Source organism: Pseudorasbora parva, chromosome 10 (genome assembly GCF_024679245.1).
Source record: "Pseudorasbora parva isolate DD20220531a chromosome 10, ASM2467924v1, whole genome shotgun sequence".
Taxonomy (NCBI): domain Eukaryota; kingdom Metazoa; phylum Chordata; class Actinopteri; order Cypriniformes; family Gobionidae; genus Pseudorasbora; species Pseudorasbora parva.
In genome coordinates, this window is record NC_090181.1 from 3,777,285 (window position 1) to 3,798,525 (window position 21,241).

General features: G+C 39.0%; 1 protein-coding gene across 1 annotated transcript in view; it reads right to left on the reverse strand.

The window, feature by feature from the left end:
• LOC137090901 (coiled-coil domain-containing protein 9B) overlaps window positions 1-20,708 on the reverse strand; it is a 70,126-nt gene extending 49,418 nt beyond the window's left edge. The window contains exons 1-2 of the mRNA XM_067454898.1: window positions 20,582-20,708; window positions 19,754-19,855 (exon numbers count right to left, since the gene is read on the reverse strand). Coding sequence (XP_067310999.1) covers window positions 19,754-19,855; window positions 20,582-20,599 — 120 coding nt within the window. The 5' untranslated portion in view covers window positions 20,600-20,708. The remainder of the gene's footprint in view (window positions 1-19,753; window positions 19,856-20,581) is intronic.
• Window positions 20,709-21,241: the final 533 nt, after the last annotated feature.

Below are 21,241 nucleotides of genomic sequence, written 5' to 3' on the forward strand. Positions count from 1 at the left end.
TGATATCTATAAAAAAGTGTAGACCTACAAAGAGAATTGCAATGATGACAAGCCATCTTCAGTACCAACTTTTGGATTTTAAATAACAATAATGATTGTGTGTTAAACAGGCGTGAGGTCTTCTCTCTCCCCTGAATGTTGACATCCTAATCTTTTTTGTTTTTTTGTTTTTTTCATTATATGCTCAGGGCCATTTTTACATCACAGGTTGTATTTCACATGTTACACTTTAACAACTGAGTAAAATGTGATTTATTCAGCTGGTTATTTATTTTAGCCTATATTTGTTAAAACCATAACCATATAGGTTATGCTAACACCAAAAATTTTCATACAATAAATGGAAAGCAAAAAAATATTCTCCTCCCCCTTTTTTCTGATCCGAAAAATGATCCGGTCGGTGACTAGTGATCCGTGATGTGATCCGAACCGTGAGTTTTGTGATCCGTTACACCACTAATCATATGAGGTCATTAAAATGACTTGTTTATAATGTGAAGTATATTTGAGACTATATAGATCAGAGTATGTGAGACTATAGTTTTAAGTCATATGCTGAACTACTGCAGTTGCTTTAAATGGCTGCAGAGTTAGCAAAAGGGCACACGCGCTGGATTGCCCAGGGGAATGAAGACTTCACTGCACAGCAGAAGAGAAAATGCTTGTGTTACGTTTAGCACAGCGCCTTATTCACTATGTCAGTGTTATATGACTATAAAATCAGGCATCAAAGGTCAGGATCTCTCATGGATTTTTAGAGACATGGCCTTAAAGCCAGAGTGCCTGCGGCAGCCTCACGGTGAGATAACCCGACTGACTCAAGGCCAGCCAGACTCCTACACAGAGTAAATTTGGATCTCAAGAGGCCTGCAGAGATTTGAGAGAGAAAAGAGTCAGATCGCTGCTCAAAACAGAGATTCTTCAAGGTCGAAAGATGCTTTTATACCTTCAAACACAGGAAAACTGCTGCAAACCCACAGGCTGATCTGATCCTCTAATAAAAAACGAAATAATATCTTGGGTTGCCAGTGGTGTTTGTTAAAACAAGCATGTCTTTACTAGTGCTCAGTTAGTTCACCCACAGGATTTACATGAGCAGCACATCGCCAATAGGACAATTTAGTCACTTTACATCTCATATAACTAAAGCCGTGTTTCCACCGCAGGAACTTCACCCAGGAACCAGGAACTTTGGGGTGGTACTCGCTGTGTTTAGACCGCAGGAACCAGGGTCTAAATGAAGTTCCGGGTAAATATTTCCCCCTCCAAACGGCCCTGCTCACGAGGTAGTACTTTTTCAAAGTTCAGGAACTTTCGAGGGCGGGACTTGGGCGCTGAACATGCTGATTGGTTGAGCTCACGCAGCCTTTAATTTCAACCGGCATTTTTAAAAGTATTTTGCGAGGTTCAGTCTACGTTCAGTAAATATCAGTCTAGCTCTCTGTCTGATGGCGTGTTCGTCTCAGCCATCTCACGTTCGATGTCCGTAATAGCTGAATGCTGATAATAATATACGTTGTCATTTTAAATCTAGCTTTACAAGCTTTCTGAATATGCTAGTGCTCTTTTCTGTCGTTGTTATTCTTTAGTAAACCAGCAAAAGAAGCACAGCTTGAATCTCTTCCATACTCTTTATTAATTTTTTTACAGTCTATTTTTCACCATGTAAACGACCTGACCGATTACTTAAGTGTGCGTCCGTACATGACGTGACAGCGCGCGCCGCGCTCATGTTGACGAGAGGAAAGCTAATTTTTGTGAGGGGTAAACTTTTTATTTCGTAAGTTATGAAGATAATGTTGGAGTAATGACACAGCGTATATTGCCCCAGGCTGTTTTTACTTTAACTGCGCCTGACAGAAGAATTAATTTTTTTCTGAGATGATTATTACACATTACAACAAATAAGTAGCTTATATAATACTGTATTAGTCATGGTGGCCGTTAGGGCTGCACGATTTGGGGAAAATATATAATTGCGATTATTCTGGGTAAAATTGCGATTTAAAATGCGATTATTGTTATTATTATTTTTTACAAATGAAAAGCGTGTGTATATAACATTTTATGTTTTTATATTAATGTGACTAATAATAATTATTATGATTATTATTACTGCTAAAAATATTTGTAAAAATAAGAAATATTACCATTACAATAACATTTTCATAATTACAAATAAAAAAAGAGTCTGTCAGAATAAATATAACAATATAATACTAATACTAATTATTATTATTATTTTGTCATATTTTAAAGAAAACTTATTTTACAAAAAAAAAAAAAAAAACTGCTGGGTTACCTATTAATATGCAGACAGCCTATGACTAAAAAACATTAGAAAGGTCTAAGCCTAAGGAGTTATTGTAATATATATATATAATTTTTTTATTATTGATTAGCCAAACGTTTTTAATTCATACTGAAAGCCAGAGGGCGCCCTCGAGCGGAAAACGCCACATTTGCCTCAGAGAAGTAATTGACGTTAGTTTTCAGGAAATCCATGATGTGAAGCTAACGCGGTGTAAACAGAAGATAGAGACGCTTTGATTAAACATGACGACAATAAACACGACTGCAGCAAAATATGGTGTATTTGAGTTCTTCAAGCCGTCAAGGGTATTTTCATAATAATAAAGTGTATTATAATGCAGTGCTGATTGACATAGAATGCTATAAAATAACGCCTCGTCTGCCTTACACTGATGAGAAGCCACATCAGCTCACACACACTCGACTGACGATATGAACTGAGGTAAAACATGTTATTAAACGTCTTTTGTTGAACAGGTTTATGAACGCTTCACTAGTTTGTGAAGATGTTTGACTCGTGTTGCTTTTTTAAACGCACGTTATAAGCAACTTTCAGACGGAGCAGCGTTTATCACAGAACCGCTCTTCGCTAACACACTGGGCATTTATTTATTTAATTAAAATCGCAGCCTTTGAGCTTTCATAATCGCACACAGGCCAAATCGCGATTGCGGTTCGATTTCGATTAATCGTAAAGCCCTAGTGGCCGTTAAGAGTTGCTATGGCTACAGTTAACACATTCCAGCTGCTGGAGAAAACAGCGTCGACATTTTTGATTCGGCAGACAAACTGCATGTGACAAAATGATTGCGATTAAAAGTCATCACATGTAAACACCAGATCGGTTAAGATAACGTCTCATGTAAACAGTCCCCTAAATCTTTCAATCGGAATGAAAAAAAAGTGTGCTTGTAAACGTAGATATAGTATCGCACAAAAATGATTAGCCTACTGTCCGTCACTGACTTGGAGGAGCAGTCGCGCACAGTCCTACATCACCAGACTAATGGGTCCTGCACACTGTGCGATTTTTCAAAATCCTTTGCAATTGTCCCTTGTCAGACTGTACGAACATGATCGCCATGTCACACTGTAAGATCTCAGTTGTCATTAATGTCAGACTGCACGATAGTGAGGGCGCGCTAAAAACGGACGTGCGCAAGAAAACTCACCCGGAGCTTTATATCATCAATGAATGACGCGTTCGGTGACAGTGAGCTGCATTACACGCGGGACTGAAATGCTGGCTACAGAGAAATCTCTAGCTCTCGTTTTGCTTATAGTTTGTCTTGAAAAACCGAGATATTTGACTGTCGTCGTAGGAGAAGTCACACTGCAGGATTGTGTGCCAAATCTTCTGACACTGCCAGAATTTCATCTGAGGTTAAATTTGATCGCAGCGCTCATTAATCGGCTGCCGGTGAACATGTCAAACTAACGACCAAAGACGTCAGATTTTAGCCTAGGATCAGAGGAATCTTTTAGGATTTGCTAAATTTGTCTCAGACGGCCAAATCTTGGCCAAAATCGCACAGTGTGCACCCGGCTTAATATGCCTAATCTTCACGGTACTTTAGATCGCGGTGGAAACGCAGACAGTTGCAGGTCTGGGGGGAGAAAAGTTCCTGGTACAAATTGTTCCGGGTAATTTTGGTGAAAACAGGGCTTAAGAGTCAAGTTGAAATTGCCCACTGAGCTCAACTAAACAATCCAGAAAAGCATTTTACACGAATTTTACTGCATGCCTTATAATGCAGTATAAGTGATCTCATGAACAATTGTAACCACAGATATAATCAATACATTGTTACACCAACTAGAAATGAACAATCCTTCTACAGCATTTATTAATAATAATGTTAATTTATACATTTACTAATACATTATTACAAACAAAATCACGGCACCTGTTAGTGGGTGGGATATATTAGGCAGTAAGTGAAAATTGTCCTCAGAGCAGTGTTAGAAGCAGGAAAAATGGGCAGTGTAAGGATTTGAGTGAGTTTGACAAGGGCAAAATTGAGATGGCTAGATGACTGGGTCAGAGCATCTCCAAAACTGCAGCTCTTGTGGGCTGTTCCCGGTCTGCAGTGGTCAGTATCTATCAAAAGTGCTCCAAGGAAGGAACAGTGGAGAACCGGCCACAGGGTCATGGGCGGCCAAGGCTCATTGATGCACGTGGGGAGCGAAGGCTGGCCCGTGTGGTCCGATCAAACAGACGAGCTACTGGAGCTCAAACTGCTCCAGAAGTTAATGCTGGTTCTGATAGAAAGCTGTCAGAATACACAGAGCAGCTCAGTTTGAGGCGTATGGGCGGCATAGCCGCTGACCAGTCAGGGTGCCCATGCTGACCCCTGACCCCGCCGAAAGCACCAACAGTGGCACGTGAGCATCAGAATGGACCACGGAGCAATGGAAGAAGGTGGCCTGGTCTGAGGAATAACGTGTGTGGGCGTGGCGTACCTGGGGAACACATGGCCCCAGGATGCACTATGGGAAGAAGGCGAGCCGGCAGAGGCAGTGTGATGCTTTGGGCAATGCTCTGCCTGGAAACCTTGGGTCCTACAATCCATGTGGATGTTACTTTGGCACGCTCCACCTACCTAAGCATTGTAGCAGACCATGTACCCTGAGACCATGAGCAAAGGAAAGTACACTAGACAGACATGATGTGACACTATTACATAATTATAGAAACAAACAAGGACATATTCAGTAACCAATGAAACCAAAGCCACTTGAAGGAAAGCCTGCAAGGTTAGCAAAAATGGCACAAGGCCTGCTAACGCTGCTATACGCAGGGAAGGAGACCAGAGGCCATTTAAAAAAAAAAAGGATACGATAAAGGATACTACAGTGAAGCTTTAGTGGGAAAACTGATTATTCAATGAATCCACAGCCCAATCTTCGACATGTTTGCTCTTAAGAGAGCTAACGTTACTCATGCAAGTCATGAGTCGCGGGCCAGTCTCGATCACCCGGCACCATTACAACACAACGCTGGGAGACCCAGTAAAGAAATCCATTGAATTCGCCACAGAATTAATAACATTGCTGCGATGTCTAGATTCGGTGCAGAGCTCTGTTAGCCTGACAAGCCAGACCCACATCAAGATGTTTGGTCTGGAAACTCACCATTGACAGCTCAATCTGAGGGGCGGATAAACGGACGTCTTTCAAACTCCCTCTGCACGCGATAGGATAGCGCTACACCAACCAGAGCAACGAAGGTGAAGCAGAGCTCGCTGACTGATTAAACATTCGCCGTATCCAGTCGGCTAAACTCTTAACACATCTTCCCTTTTTAAGAATGACTTCAGTGCCGTTCTTTGTTCTTTTCTCAGAGAAAAGCTTAACTCCAAGTCTTCCAGAATCGCGGTCAAAGCTGATTCGAAAGACCGCCGCCGTTCGCCAGTTTCTGTGTTTACTAGAAGCACCCAAACGCAACTTGGCCGTCGTCATTATGGCCCCGCCCACCGACTCTATACACGATGTGATTGGCCCGTCCAGATTGTGAGGAATACAGCTCAGAAGGGTATTGAGAGTTCCTAGACGACACTTGCAGGCAGATTAAATTTGCTGCCGCTAGGGTGCGTCTAGATTTCTAGGCTAGAGCTCTGTTACAAACCATAGATCAAACAGCGCTGATGTGGAAACCAGGAGAAACATTGTGGGTTATAAAGATATAAAAGGCTTTCAGTCCACAAATCACCAATATTCACCATGGATTTAATGTAGTAACACTAACTTTAACCATGGTATTGTTGCAGAAATAGTCAAACATACTACACATCATTTTTCCAGCACTTCAAAAACTCCAATATTATCATATTTAAATGCTAGTTTTAATGTGATGACCAAAACATTTGTTCATCCTGCAAAAGATTGTCCTGATTTATAAAACTAAAAGTTTCAAGATGTAAACTCACACTTATTTAAAAATGAAAAAGACATATTGTAGATTAAGTCTATTTATTTATTACCAAGGCATTTGTTAATAATACAGTCAATATTGAATAACTGTGTTGCAGGTTGATTTAAGGTGTGCCCCTAGTAAAAAAAAAAAAAAAACAACGTTCGTCTGGAGCGCTGGACATACGAGATATATTTATTCAATGCATTGACCAGTGCTGACGGCATTCATGGGAAATGCCACTAATACCACGCTAATGTGACATTTTTTAAATTCTGCTCAGAGGATTCTGATTGGTTAATATCTGCAGAAAAACTTCTGCTACTGATGGCACCAAACATCTTAACTTTATTAAGATTCCCAGCATTCCTGTATCTCGAAGCACACATTAGTAAGCGTATTATGTGGGGCTCTCTGTGGGAAAGACATGCAAACTAATAATTCAAATGTGCTGGAACCACTTTACATTAAGGGTGCAGATCATTAATAAACATCCATTCATTATTTTCTCCCTCATGATGTTTCAAACCCTACAATTTTTCGGTGGAACAAAACTGTAGTGGAAGTGGATGTTGATTTTTTTACCGAAAAGCTCCAGAGAATGACACAGAAGCACCATATAAGCACCATCATGAAGCCAGATGATTGGTCTCTGAAATTGCTGAACATCATGCAACTGTGAACTAGATTTGAGTGTGAATTAAATTTTAGTCTGTTCATCTAACAAACCATCATTTGACTTCAGAAGACTTTAAATATATAGTGCAAGAAAAGGTTTTTTACACAAGAAAATATTACTGTATTTCAGTGTTTCTATTTCAAAATGCAATGTTACTTGGCATTTCTTTGTAATTATTTGTGAAATTTACTTGCAATGCCTGAGTGAAAATTGTTTCTACACCAAGATGCATCAAATGGAAAATTCTTCTTTTTTTGTCCGCCATAAGAAACCAAATTACATGGTATTAAATGAACTCACATTTGGGTAAATGGTGCCTTTAACCCTCATGTTGTGTTTGGGTCATTTTGGATTTTCCCATACCCAAAAAAGTTATTTAATGTTATTGCATTGGACTAAAATTGACTAACTTTACTTTCCCAGAGTCTATCAACTTCCGTTATGTTCTCAATCAAAAATGGCCAGTCAACAAAAAAACATTGCATACAAATCTCTCATTATACTACATTATAACCAAATATTGGATTCAATCTTTTTGTCAACTTGATTTCTTTCAATTAGGTCATGTTTTGTATTAATTTTTAAACTGGTTGATTGTAGGCCTTATTTATCAGAGCTGATATTGGTCAAAATTGACCGCCCATTGAAAATTAATGTGGGAGTCAAAAATCAGAGAAACAATTAATGATCAGGAAAATGTTCACATATGTTAAAGTGTGCTTGCAAAAATAAAGGCCACACACACACACACACACACACACACACACACACACACACACACACACACACACACACACACACACACACACACACACACGATTATTACAGGCTTTCTTTTTCACAGAGATGAACTTTATCCTCAGATCAATGAGGTCTACGATCTAATAAAATAAAAAAAATCAAGCTGACAAAGAGATTGAATCGAATATTTGGTGATAAGGTTGCATAACGAGAGATTTGTAAGCAATTTTTTTGCAAGCCGGTCATTTTGAAGTCTTATTGGGTTTTCAACACATGGGTTAAAGAATATTTTAAGTGATTATTATGCACACTTACAAAAAAAATTGAACTTTCCATTAAGGTTTTTTTTTTGCAGCGATGAATTAAAAGAACTATTTTTGGTTCTCAATGATCCAGGTCATTTTAAAAATCTAAAGAACATTTTTTTCAATGGGAAGATTCCATGGATGTTACAAGTTAAATGATTTTAATAAAGAATAACAGATCGCAAAGGCAAGTGTGCAAGAAACTCACAGTGACTTCGGTTGTCAGGGGACGAAAACAAACCTCGCGGAGGTACAAACACACAGGAAAATCCAGTGCAATACGAGCCAACATGAATCATCAATGCTGCAAAAGGACAGGGAACATTCCAGCGGCCGCTTCCTGCGCTTCCCACTCATCTGTACAGATCACATGTCAAATAGCCCAACACAGCAGCTCTAACTATAAGCCGACGGACGCTCCCGTGCCCAAACCGAGGCCTGGTTCTTCAGACAAACGTGCGTCTGACAGCAAGCTCACGTTAGTTGCAGCATACCATCCTCATCCAGACTGCTGGTAAAGAAACGAGCAGGGTCCAGAGAAGAGAAAAGATGTGCACGAAAGAGTGGGAGTGGAGGGAAAAAAGCTAGTGGAAGAATGAGAAGCAGTGGCACTCACAGCTCTGTTCATGTCAGCAGGGAAATCTGGGATCCTTCCAAACGGCAGGCAGCCGACGCGGCGGCTCGGGGAAGAAGCGCATGGAGTCCCGGATCATGCCTTGATTACAAAAACGGCAGTGGGGCTGCGAGCCAAGATTTCCGAACGCAAAGAAAAGCCCTGCTAACGGATTCCGCCTCTCTCTCTCCCTCTCTAAAGCTCTCGCTCATAGTTAAAATTACCCCTCACTCCCCCACCCACGTCTGCTGTCATACCCCTGAAAACCATTCATTTTGTGACTCTCAATGTGTGATCTTTATTACTCATTTTAAAGAATGAAATTCAAAAATCAATACATTTAAGAGTTTTTCTTCAACAAGAGGCACATTTGAACATATAGAAAACTAAATAAATAGTTCAACTAAAAATAAAAATGTTCATCATTTACTCACACTCATAGGAAAGGGTTGATTAAGTTAATAATAAAACCATAAAAATGCTAAATAAATAAGTTTGGCAATTACACAATAGTTATCCTGACATGCTTTTATAAATAAAAACACTTCCTAAAAAAGATGCACTGCAAAAAAAAATGCTCTTCTTGTTGAGTTCCAAGTCAAAATATCTCAAAATTCTTAAATAAAGATGCATTTACTAGATAAGTAAAATGACTGTGGCGAGCAGCGGGGCGAGGGACCGCGAGAGCGGGCCGGTAACGAGTGGTAATGAGTATCAGCTGCGTGACACCGGTCTCGTCTCGCGGCCGACTGACGGGAGCAAAAAAGGAGGAGCGAAGGCGAGAAGACGAGAGAGGACCAGGCCTGGATTTTATGTTGAGTTTTGTTTACGGTTTATTATGTGTGTGTGGGCAGTCGTCTGCGAGGGGCTGCCCGCGGTTTTACTTTCGTTTTGTTCATTTATTTTGAATTAAAGTTTTTGAACGTTCGCCGAGTTCCCGCCTCTTTCCTTCCCATCAAAGAACCCTGTTACAATGACAAAAGATTTTGTTCTTTTTTTCTCGGGGAAAAGTCTAAATGAAGTGAGTTCTTGCTTTAAATAGGGTTGGGCGATGTCCCCTAAATTGGCAGTTGATGTTTACAGTAAAACATCGCGGTGGACGATGATATCGTCATTTGTTTTTATTTTTATAAAAAGATATAATTTACTATACTCTGTATTTTATCTCTTTACATCCTTACTTAAAAACTATAATTTCATTATTTTAGTAACCCAAATAAGGACTCACCCGCACTAGGTTGCACGTGAAAAAGTAGCTTCCTTCCGCTTAAGAAGAGTTGTGCATTTTTTATTTTAATTTATCTCTTTACATATATACTATTTTCTACTTAAAGCTATATTTTCGTTATTAACCCAGCAGTGTTTTGTATGCGAATGCTGTTTTACCGGAATATTACCACAGGAGTAAAGCACAAAAGAGTGTTTACAAAGGAAATAAATTCGCAAATGTAACATTGCAACCCTGCATGAGAGATGAAGGCTGAGCCTAATTTAAGATTTGCCAGCTTTTTAATTCTGTTTTGCGATCTGGTCACCCGATTTTCTGATTTCCGTGAATGTTAACAATAGGCCTAACGTTAGTCCATTTTAGCCCACTGGACATCTAGTTTCTTTTCTCAAATATTCACTCGCGTCGCACTCATTTTCACATGAAATTATAAACATGTCTTCCTTTCGTTTGCGTATAATTAAGTCTATTATACCCATTCACATCTATGGCAAACACTGTAGGACGAATACCTTTTGACAAATTTTATGTTTGTGCTTGTTATTAGACTTGAGGCGCGTCAAGTTTATTTGAATAGCGCATTTCACACCCTGCGATTTTACTTTCGTTTTCTCTGGCAGTGCATAGCCTAAATATCTTGACCCTGTGGAAGATAAAATTTGCTCTTCAGCCTTTTTACAACAAGTGTTGCTTTGCCACATCAGGAGAAAACATGAAGACAAAGATATTCGAGACGGTGTCTATCCAGCTCGTGTCCCACATTCATCTCAAAGCGCAGAGCGGCATAGGACGCATCTTTACGGGGGAAAAGGCTAGGAAATCTACAAATCTTTTTTAAACTAATATTTAATTTTCTTATATTCTTTGGGTTACCATTATTTATTAATTTACTGATAATCATTTAATTGTTTTACAGGCTGCAGTGAGTTGTTTCAATGACGGAAAATAAACACGCATGCTTATTATGAAATGGATGTTTGAGCGTTTATCATTTCAAAATGTAGACTCTCTCTCTGTCTGTCTGTCTGTCTGTCTGTCTGTCTGTCTGTCTGTCTGTCTGTCTGTCTGTCTGTCTGTCTGTCTGTCTGTCTGTCTGTCTGTCTCTCTCTCTCTCTCTCTCTCTCTCTCTCTCTGTCTGTCTGTCTGTCTGTCTGTCTGTCTGTCTGTCTGTCTGTCTGTCTGTCTGTCTGTCTGTCTGTCTGTCTGTCTGTCTGTCTGTCTGTCTGTCTCTCTCTCTCTCTCTCTCTCTCTCTCTCTCTCTCTGTCTGTCTGTCTGTCTGTCTGTCTGTCTGTCTGTCTGTCTGTCTGTCTGTCTGTCTGTCTGTCTCTCTCTCTCTCTCTCTCTCTCTCTCTCTCTCTCTCTCTCTCTCTCTCTGTCTGTCTGTCTGTCTGTCTGTCTGTCTGTCTGTCTGTGTATTGAGAGTGACGGGGCAAAATGCAAGTATTGCAATGCAGTGCTTACCGCATTTTTCAGGCTATAAGTCGCTCCGGAGTGAAAACGCGTGCATGCTTCAAATAGAAGAGACGCCTATTTTTCACGCGACACACGAGCGTGTTGGAAGCGTTTCTAGGCAAAATAGCATAGGAACAGATGTTTATATGCCATTTTGACACTTATACATATTAATAAATGATATTTTCATGTTTGAAAGTCAATAGGTTAACATAAATGCAGAGATAGGCCTAATTGTAATAATAAAAAACAACAAAATTATCGATTTTGAAATATTAAACCTGTCAATACAGAACGAAATATTGTGTAGCCTATTTTGCCGTCAATACCATAGATATGTATGGCCAATAGTCTACTGCGGACGTTGTCTTTGCTGTATCAATAGGCAATTTATTTATATTTAACATGAAGTATAGGGCTTCCCTGTACATTAATAGCAGCAGCAGCCGCGTCAGACACGCTTCTGGTGTGCAAAGACAGAGAAAACGCCAGGCAGCCGCCTTTCGGCTGACATGCAGCAGAAACGCCCCGCTTGCAGGGTGTCTCCGGTCTCATCCTAATTTAACGAAACTCAGCGTACGCCTCACAGACATGAAATATATCTTAAGAAAGCTTGAAATCTCTTTTTTTTTAATTGTCTTTTAACAATTTAAAACGAAAAGAAATAGGCTACTCTCTGATTATGTAATCCATGATGTGCATTTCTCTCTATAGGCGTTTACTACGGAGATGGTCAAATTAATAAACTAAAAATAACCCTGACGCACACTATGGTTAACCGAGTATTAACCGCTAAGGGCCTTGGTTAACGGTTAATGAAAAACTTGAAAATGTGCAGCCCTAATATATATATATATATATATATATATATATAGATAGATAGATAGATAGATAGATAGATAGATAGATAGATAGATAGATAGATAGATAGATAGATAGATAGATAGATAGATAGATAGATAGATAGATAGATAGATAGATAGATAGATAGATAGATAGATAGATAGATAGATAGATAGATAGATAGATAGATAGATATAGGGGGGGTGGCGGCATCACGATGGCGGCGCTCCATCGTGATGTCAGATAATATCGTCCATCGGCACAACCCTAGCTTTAAACAAGCTAAATTATAATATTTTATATGATTTGATGCTCAGTTATTATCAATGTTGGAAACAGTTGTGCTGTGTAATACTTTTCTGGAACCTGTGATACTTTTTTCAGGATTCATTGATGAACAAAAAGTACAATATAAATATTTTTTAAAAACACTTTTAAAATTTAACATATCCTTGCTGAAAAAAAGCATTGATATTCTTCAAAAAAGAAAGAAAAAATGACCAACCCCAAACTTTTGAATGGTGGTGCATATGGTTACAAAAAAAAAATAATTTAAAATAAATGCTTACTTTTTATACATCAAGGAATCCTAGGAAAAGTATATCAGGTTATAAAAAAAATTCTGTATTTATCTGTATCCAAAAACAATTACGCCTATGGAATGTCCCCACGTCACAAAAACAAACGCTTGTGTGTGTTGGCTCGGCCCTCCTTCATGCAGTATAATTGGTTCACACCGTGTGATTGACAGGAACAGACTGAAACGAATGTGGTCTAACAGCGCTCGTCAATGTCAAAATGATTGAGATGGCCAATCAAATCAAAGTAGGCGGGGTCTGCATTCTCTTTTGGCTTGTGAACAGCATTTACACACAGACGAGTGTGTCATCTATCGCTTAATGCCGTCGCAGAGAGAGACTCTATTCTCCTTGGTGAAATCACACACAAAAAATGCACACAAACGTGTCCCTGTTCTTAATATACAATCATTGATGAACATCTTTGATTTTGAAGAAGAAGAAGAAGAAGAAGAAGAAGAAGAAGAAGAAGAAGAAGAAGAAGAAGAAGAAGAAGAAGAAGAAGAAGAAGAAGAAGAACTACCACCAGACCACTGGGGAATTATCTACGGATTATCTACGTCTTTCAAACTCCCTCTGCACGCGATAGGATAGCGCTACACCAACCAGAGCAATGAAGGTGAAGCAGAGCTTGTTGACAGATTAAACATTCGCCGTATCCGGTCGGCTAAACTCTGAACACATCTTCCCTTTTTAAGAATGACTTCAGTGCCGTTCTTTGTTCTTTTCTCAGAGAAAAGCTCAACTCCAAGTCTTCCAGAGTCGCGGTCAAAGCTGATTCGAAAGACCGCCGCCGTTCGCCAGTTTCTGTGTTTACTAGAAGCACGCAAACGCAACTCGGCCGTCGTCATTATGGCCCCGCCCACCGACTCTATACACGATGTGATTGGCCCGGCAAGAGTGAGGGGAATACAGCTCAGAAGGGTATTGAGAGTTGCTAGACGACACTTGCGGGCAGATTAGATTTTCTGCCGCTAGGGTGCGTAAAGATTTCTAGGCTAACAGTTATACTCTTATCCCAAAAAGTATTGCTATATCACAATACTCAATATGATGCCCCACTGTCCCAATTTAACCACTGTATATTTTTCAGCAAAACCTAATCCAGGGTGATAACTCACTGTGAATCAGGTAGACTAATTCGTTAAAACAATCCAGCTCATCCGGTCATTTGTTTGGGTGGAATCATTCATTCAATCCATGACCATAAACAAAGACTTGAAATTTTCTGCTCTAGCTCATGTACTAATCTAACTTCGATTTTAAATTTAGGATTATGTACTGCAAATATTGTTGTCTCTTAAACGTGCAGTATGCAACTTTTGGCCACTAGGGGTCACTCATTCAAAATAATAACAACAGACGTACTTTGATGACGTCGGGAAAGTGCGTGGGCTCATGGGGATTGTTGTCATTGTCACTGTCAACCAGCGAATCTGGCATCTCCAGCAGAAAACATGTTCACTGACAAGGTAATTGTTATATTACATCTCTATTATTGTTACGTTTAGTTACGGCTTTTCACTTTATGTAATGTCAATCTAATGAAATAGCAGCGAGCTACCGTTACTTAACAAACTTATCAGTAACGTTAGCTAATGTGTGAGACAGAATGTTGTGCGGGCGGTCGCTATGTTGACATATTAACCGCGCATCATAATTTGAGTTACTCAAATTATAGATATGTTGACATGGCATCCGCGATTGTCTAACATTGTGTATATCAACTGTTCAATAAGGAAATAAATTTCAATTTAGTTTATCATTACCAACATAAAACATAGTAAATGAGAGAACCAGCACCAGCAATACGTTGTTCATTGGAACACGCACTGTGTCGCTCCCCACGTTCATCAATCATTCTAATAAACATTTATTTTGGAACTCAGAGATATATGAATAAGTAGATCATTATTAAAGGGAGGGTGAAACACTCAGTTTCAGTCAATCTCATGTCAATCTTGAGTACCTATAGAGTAGTATTGCATCCTTCATATCTCCGAAAAGTCTTTAGTTTTATTATATTTATAAAAGAAATATGGGCTGTACCGAGTCTTTCCGGAAAAAAACGAGCGGCTGGAGGCGTATCGTGTGGACGGAGCTAAAGAATGACGAATGTGCACAAAGCGGTGACGTCCTCAAGCGTGGAGGAACCCATCGCTATCTCAGCTAAAACAGATAATGATCCACAATCAAATCTGAGGCTGAAATAAATTGAACAGGAGAAACGGCAACATCAGGATGTCCGTCTCTGTGGTATGTACTGTATTTAGGGGCCTTTGTGTGCAGTTTATGAGGACATGATTCGGTTTATGGACTATTGTATGTGACTAGACAGAGGTAGCAAGCAAAACGGTTTTGCACGTCAGAGTCAGACTAGTGTAACATTATACAGAACAACAATGGAGTAACCGTTAGCGCATTTGAATGACGAAGCACGCGATCGTATCGTTTACTGATGTTTACTCAAGCGACGGTAGCCAATAGCAGAGACATTTGAAGTTGATTTACTCACCGGCTGCTTCCAAAGCAGGACCGAACCTTTATCGCTGGGACCGCTCTGTCAAAAACACACTTCTTTGGTATGATTTGGTGAAGTCCTGTGACTGCAGTGACCGTGGAAATCCACTTTGCGACGCGACTGAAGCGATGCCTTGAAGCTTCCCGTCATTTCTGCGTTCAAATCGGTTCAAATGCAGCGCTGCCTTCCCGGAATGCTGTGCAGAAGCGTGGAAGTCGCTCGACGTCACCCATAGGAATAAAGTGGAGCGCGGCGCGACATAAGTGTTCACGGACGACTGGATCTGCATCTGAGAGACTGTTTACGCCGTGCATTTCCTCTCTCTCGCTCTAGTCACGCGCGCGCACCCTCCCGGGAGAAGAGCCCGTACGGCCCATACAAGGACCTTCCGATCTATTTAACGTCAAGCCGACTCATACTCGAAAAAAACTCGCCGAAACTTGTGAGAAACCGGAAGGAGTATTTTTAACACAGAAATACTCCATCAAACGTCAAACATTAGTTTTTGAAACTTTGTCTATGTTTAGGATGGGAATCCAAGTCTTTAAAGGTGTAAAAAGCTCAGTATGCATGAAACAGCATTTCACCCCCCTTTAAATCAATATTATATCTAGCTAGTATTAACATATGATAAAAGTGACGGTCACCTTATATTAATTGACCAAGATAATGGCATATTACCTTATGAAGCTAACGTTACTTTCTCCAGCTACATATAAAACCAATAATAGCTAGTCCATCTGTGTTTTACACATGACATCATCGTGTCACCAAATATACGGATATAAATATACTTTTGAATCAGTTTTTTAAAAAAAATAGCTGTTTCAGTCTCCAAAAACACAGAACCCGCCTGTTTGAAACGCCGATACAATACAAAATGTATACGTATTCAGCTAAACGCGTCTCAATGTGGTCAAGATCGCTATGCAATATGCAAACATACAGCCAGGGCCGCATTAAGACTATAAGGGGCCCCTGGGCTTTTACCTCCTGAGGGGCCCTTCATCCATTGGACCTGCTTAATTAATCGTTAAAAGTTATGGTCCCACCCCTTTTACCCCACCAGGTGGCAACAAGTGACTGTTAAATATGCATTTGTCATTGAATCATTTTCAATTTTATTCAATCTTTTTAATCACAAAGCCTTTTATTTTATGGGAATAAATGGTATTTAATAACATCCAAATCTATAGCTCTGTCATATAAAATACACAAATATAAGTGGAAAAAGTGCCTTTCCATAAGATACTTAAAGACACAATTGAATAGGAACTAAAATGTGCTTTTAATATAATTTTTTTTTTTTTTAAATATCAATCAATCAATCAATCAATCAATCAATCAATCAATCAACTTTATTTATATAGCGCTTTTGCAATGACGATTGCGTCAAAGCAGCTTCACAGTGTCAAACTTGACAATATTGCAACAAAATTAGATTTGGCTGTACAGTCGTTCTGGAGAAAACAGTGATGTTATCAGCTTATTTTAATTTATCATATAGCAACAATGTTGGCATATCAGTTTATAGAATTAAATAAAACCTAATTCATAAATTTTATTTGTATAATTAGTTGAATAACTTTAATCATAATTTTAGTGTCCCCAACTGAGCAAGCCAAGCCAAAGGCGACAGAGATAGTATGTTAAAAACACATTTTAGTTCATATTCATGGCGTCTCAAAATGTTCTTAAGATTATAGGAAACGTGTATGATAAGGCCTATTTAATTACATGTAGCCTATGCAGAATCTTTTGTATCAACATTGCCATACATGAAAAATTATTATATTCCACAGCTCTAGTGTGGTGGCTAGCTAACTACTGGGAGCTTAACTAAGTTGTTAAGTTTAAAAGGAGTTAATTACTTTGATAGACTATCATATCTAGCTATCTGCTGCTAGCCTGCTATAGTATATCACAACCTACCGGTACATGGTGGTGATTTCTTTTCCCCTTCACCGTCACTGTTCTGATGTTCTACTTTATCTTGCGCTGTTTTTCTGTTTTGCGCACTACTTTTATATTACGAGACATTGCTGTCACACAGTGGCACAGCCAGGATTTTTTTTTTTTTATAGGGGGGGCCAGGCAGGGGGCAGCAACCATCCTGCGGTGGCACAGAAATCTTTGTTATTTCAACATAAAAATTAGTTTGACTATTATATACTGGACTGTTTTAGTGCATACAACACAAATGAATACAGTTAATTTGTACTTGATTGTAATTGAGATAGTATAGTGAATTAGATCATGGAATACTGAGTGAATTTGACCATTTTTTTCTTGTTATTCCCCACCTCCAGCAAGGGGCTTACATTATAGCTAAAGTTTAACTTGCTCAGTCAGCCTAAATTATTCAATCTTCTTTGAATTTTATATAATCAATTAACTCTTCAACAGTTCTGAGTTATTCTGTAAGGACTGTTTCTAAACCTTGCAACTGAGAAAGTAAAGACTGAATGTAGTAAAGACTTTCTATATTAGTTGTCAAAATAAATAATTGCAACAGTTCTGTCAAAAATTAAACTCAGTAAAAGAAAAAAAGTGTGTTCTCTATTGAATCCCTATGCAAGAATATGAATTTAATTAAATTATATAATAAGGACAGAAGTCAACATTTTATTTGATGCATTTAAATATTATCCATTGTTGTTTGTCTACTTTACAAGTTAAAGCAAAATAAGTGCCTATATTTCAGTATAAATGCACAGTGCTCACATTTTTTGTGCATTAAAAAAAATCATATTATCAGCTTATGCCTTCGGCTATATTGCTATTACATGGCAGAATATTTTAGTTTTATTATAGTTTGCGGTTTTGATTACTGATAGATTACTGAAATACTACGATTTTGCATGTTGGTAGTTTCTTTTGTGCTTTATTTAAAATGATATACAGCGCGGCTGAGCGCGCCACATTTTCGCGTGATATTCAAGAGTGCGCTTCTCTCGGAATCTAACAGAAGCGTCACCAGTTTTCACATACGTCTTTTGAGGGAACATACTTTTAACCGGTGAGGGTTCATGATTATTGCGGATTATTGAGCAGAGTCACACCGGTCTGCTTCGCTCATTACAGGCTCGATCTTTCTCATCAGAACACCCATGTATTGAAAATGGTCGGGTTTAAATCGGGCTCATAATTAGGCTACAGCTAATGTGTCGGGCAGGGCCGGGCCCGGACAAAATAAGGGGCTCGGTAGGGTCGGGCTTGATTTTTTGAGCTCTATAGCTCTATAACTGTGACTGATGATTCCAGGGTTTATTGAGAGAGAGGGTTTGACTGACATTTCTCGAGCAGGACTTGTAAAGCCTGCATGTGCATTCAACGCGATAAAGCGTAATTTTAAAGGGACAACCAACATATTATATTTTCCGGCATCATCGGGGCCCTCCCCCAGCCCGAGGCCCTGGGCTTAAGCCCAGGAAAGCCCCGTGCATTAATGCGGCCCAGCATACAGCATGTTATGATTATATGATTATTATGTTAGCTGAACGGTTACTTAAATTACCTGTTTATTAAAACGAAAGCGAGATCAGCATATCTCTCTGCAGTCCGAGCTTGTCACGAAGATTTCGCCATCTTTCAAAGGCTTCTCCAAGGTTTACACGTCTCTTGCTTCTTCTACTGTCCCAAAATCTTCTCGGGTCATTTTTTTTCACCCGTACGTTTGCGCTTTGTTGAGCTGGCAAAACGTACAGGCAAAGAGTAGTCATGACCCATTATCATACAGACTTTTTTATACGGGTGTTCTCCTTATACTGTCAGTGTTCCTCTTTGAGTTTGGCGGTTCCGCCGAGTTCCGCAGGAAGCAAGACGCAAACATGGATATGACATCAAAGACGGGCGACATAACGGAAATAAAGACACGGTCCGTGTCTTCGAATTAAAATATTAATTTCTCTGGATTTAGAAGTTAATTGGAACTGTCGGGATAATGTAAACACACAACTTTAAAAAAATATATAACATAGATATAGTGATCTTTTATATTTTTAATGCTGAAACATTACATATTGTGCCTTTAAGAACATTTGTACTTATAAATCACTTTAGAAAAAAGCTTCTGCTAAATGAATGCTAAGTGCATAAAGTCAATCAAATGGTCTCTGGTTTAACTGGGCATTACATTCACCATACAAATCAAAATGCACAATTCCTGTGTTTTTTTTAATGGAATATTGCAGTGCATTTTATAAATGATTTATCCGCACATATCATGTCCCTCGTAATCTTGAATGAGGATATCTTCCCCTTCCTCTTGCAGGGACATCTCATCTCTGATGAGGAGGGCAGAGCAACCTGTCACTCAAATGAGATCCACCAATAGCAAACCACAACCATCCAATCAGTTCCCCACAGACAAAATCAATTCCCGCCCTAGTTTTGTTCTTGTTTGTGAAGCGTTTCACTTGTACGTCAGAACAGGGAAGAAAAGATGAGAGCAACTTCCCTTTCATGCCGACTTTAAGCAAAGGAAAAATCAAGTCTGATTACAAGAATCAAAATGACTTCACAATCTGGATCTGAACACAACAAAATGTGTTTTAAAACACTCACACGGGTCTCGTCCTCCAGCAGATTGTGTTCGTCCACAGAAGCCCATAAACATGATGAGATCCTGGTGTTGCATGATGATTCCTCACACTCTGTGCTTCTCCGCTGAAGAAACAATGAAAATTCATGTGTAAATAGAGAGACTGGCAATGTGCAGCATTTGTAGAATATCTCCAAATTATCCAGACTTGATTACTGGCAGAAAACAAAGTAGCCTACCACAGCTGAACGAACACAGCATATTTTTGCATATTCCACAGTTGTATTTTGTATGTGAACACTTTGTTGTATTTGAATTAGAGTACCAGTAAATACTAGTATAATATATCCAAATACCATGCTTGTACCATGCAAAAAATATGGTAAAAAGCCACAATTGTGTGATATAAAATCACATAAATATGCATAAAACTCAACATAAATTCATATTAGTCTCCTCAGCAGGGATTTTAAGACTTTTAACGTTTAGAAACGTTTAAAACAGCACTAAACCATCAACATTAACAAACACAAAAAGCAATAAACCAAGACTAAACTCGCATAATTATGCATAAAACTAAACATAAATTCATATTAGCCTCATCAGCAGGGAATAATAAAACAGAAAGGAGGTCTTTATTCTGAAACATTTATTCTGAGATGGAGTTTAATTTCTTGCTAATAAATCACATAACGTTATTTGACAACTGTGTGTTTGTGTCGTCGCTTTTTGTAGTCAGGTAGAATTTTTACGTTGCATTTTTATAACACTCCAGGCATTAAAAGAGAAAAACGATGATAAAATAACCAGATAAACCAGTATTCAAGGTGAATGGGGATCCACTTTCTTACCTGCCAAGTTAAATTCATGACTAGCAGTGCCAGTTTGAACTGAGAGTGAGGCCTGGCCATTCACTGCCATTCGGATTTGGCGCCACCTGCTGCTCGGCGACGGAAGTGCAAGACCACGTGATATGAGCTGCTACGCACTTTCATAGCTCTGTGCTTTTCATCTTATTTTATGACAACTATGGACTCATTTGACTGAGTCTATCTTTTATTTCTCCCGAGGAATTTGTGTATTGAGCAGTATGTCTCTGGGCAATTGACTTTGTTGGTAATATAAAACAGCAGAATAAAACCGTGTCCATAACTAGGAATGTGCTCAAAGTCCATATAAAAAGCATGCATGAAACTAAAAAGAGTGTTTTACCTACTGTATATGGTTTAGTACAAGATATAGGTCATGGGAAACCGGTTTGTATTCATAAATATAAAACAAATACCCAAAATCACGAGGCCACACCTGAAACAGTGTGTAAACCACACCTGTCCTCGAGGGAAAACTAACCAGTGTTTTACTATATGACCGCTCATCACCACAACACGCATGTGTATACAGACCAAAACAGAGATGCAACTGTGGCTTCATGTTACACTGAAATACCAAACATGCATGTGTGACTTTTCATAAAGCCAAAATACAAAGCACAAATCGACCTCACATACAGT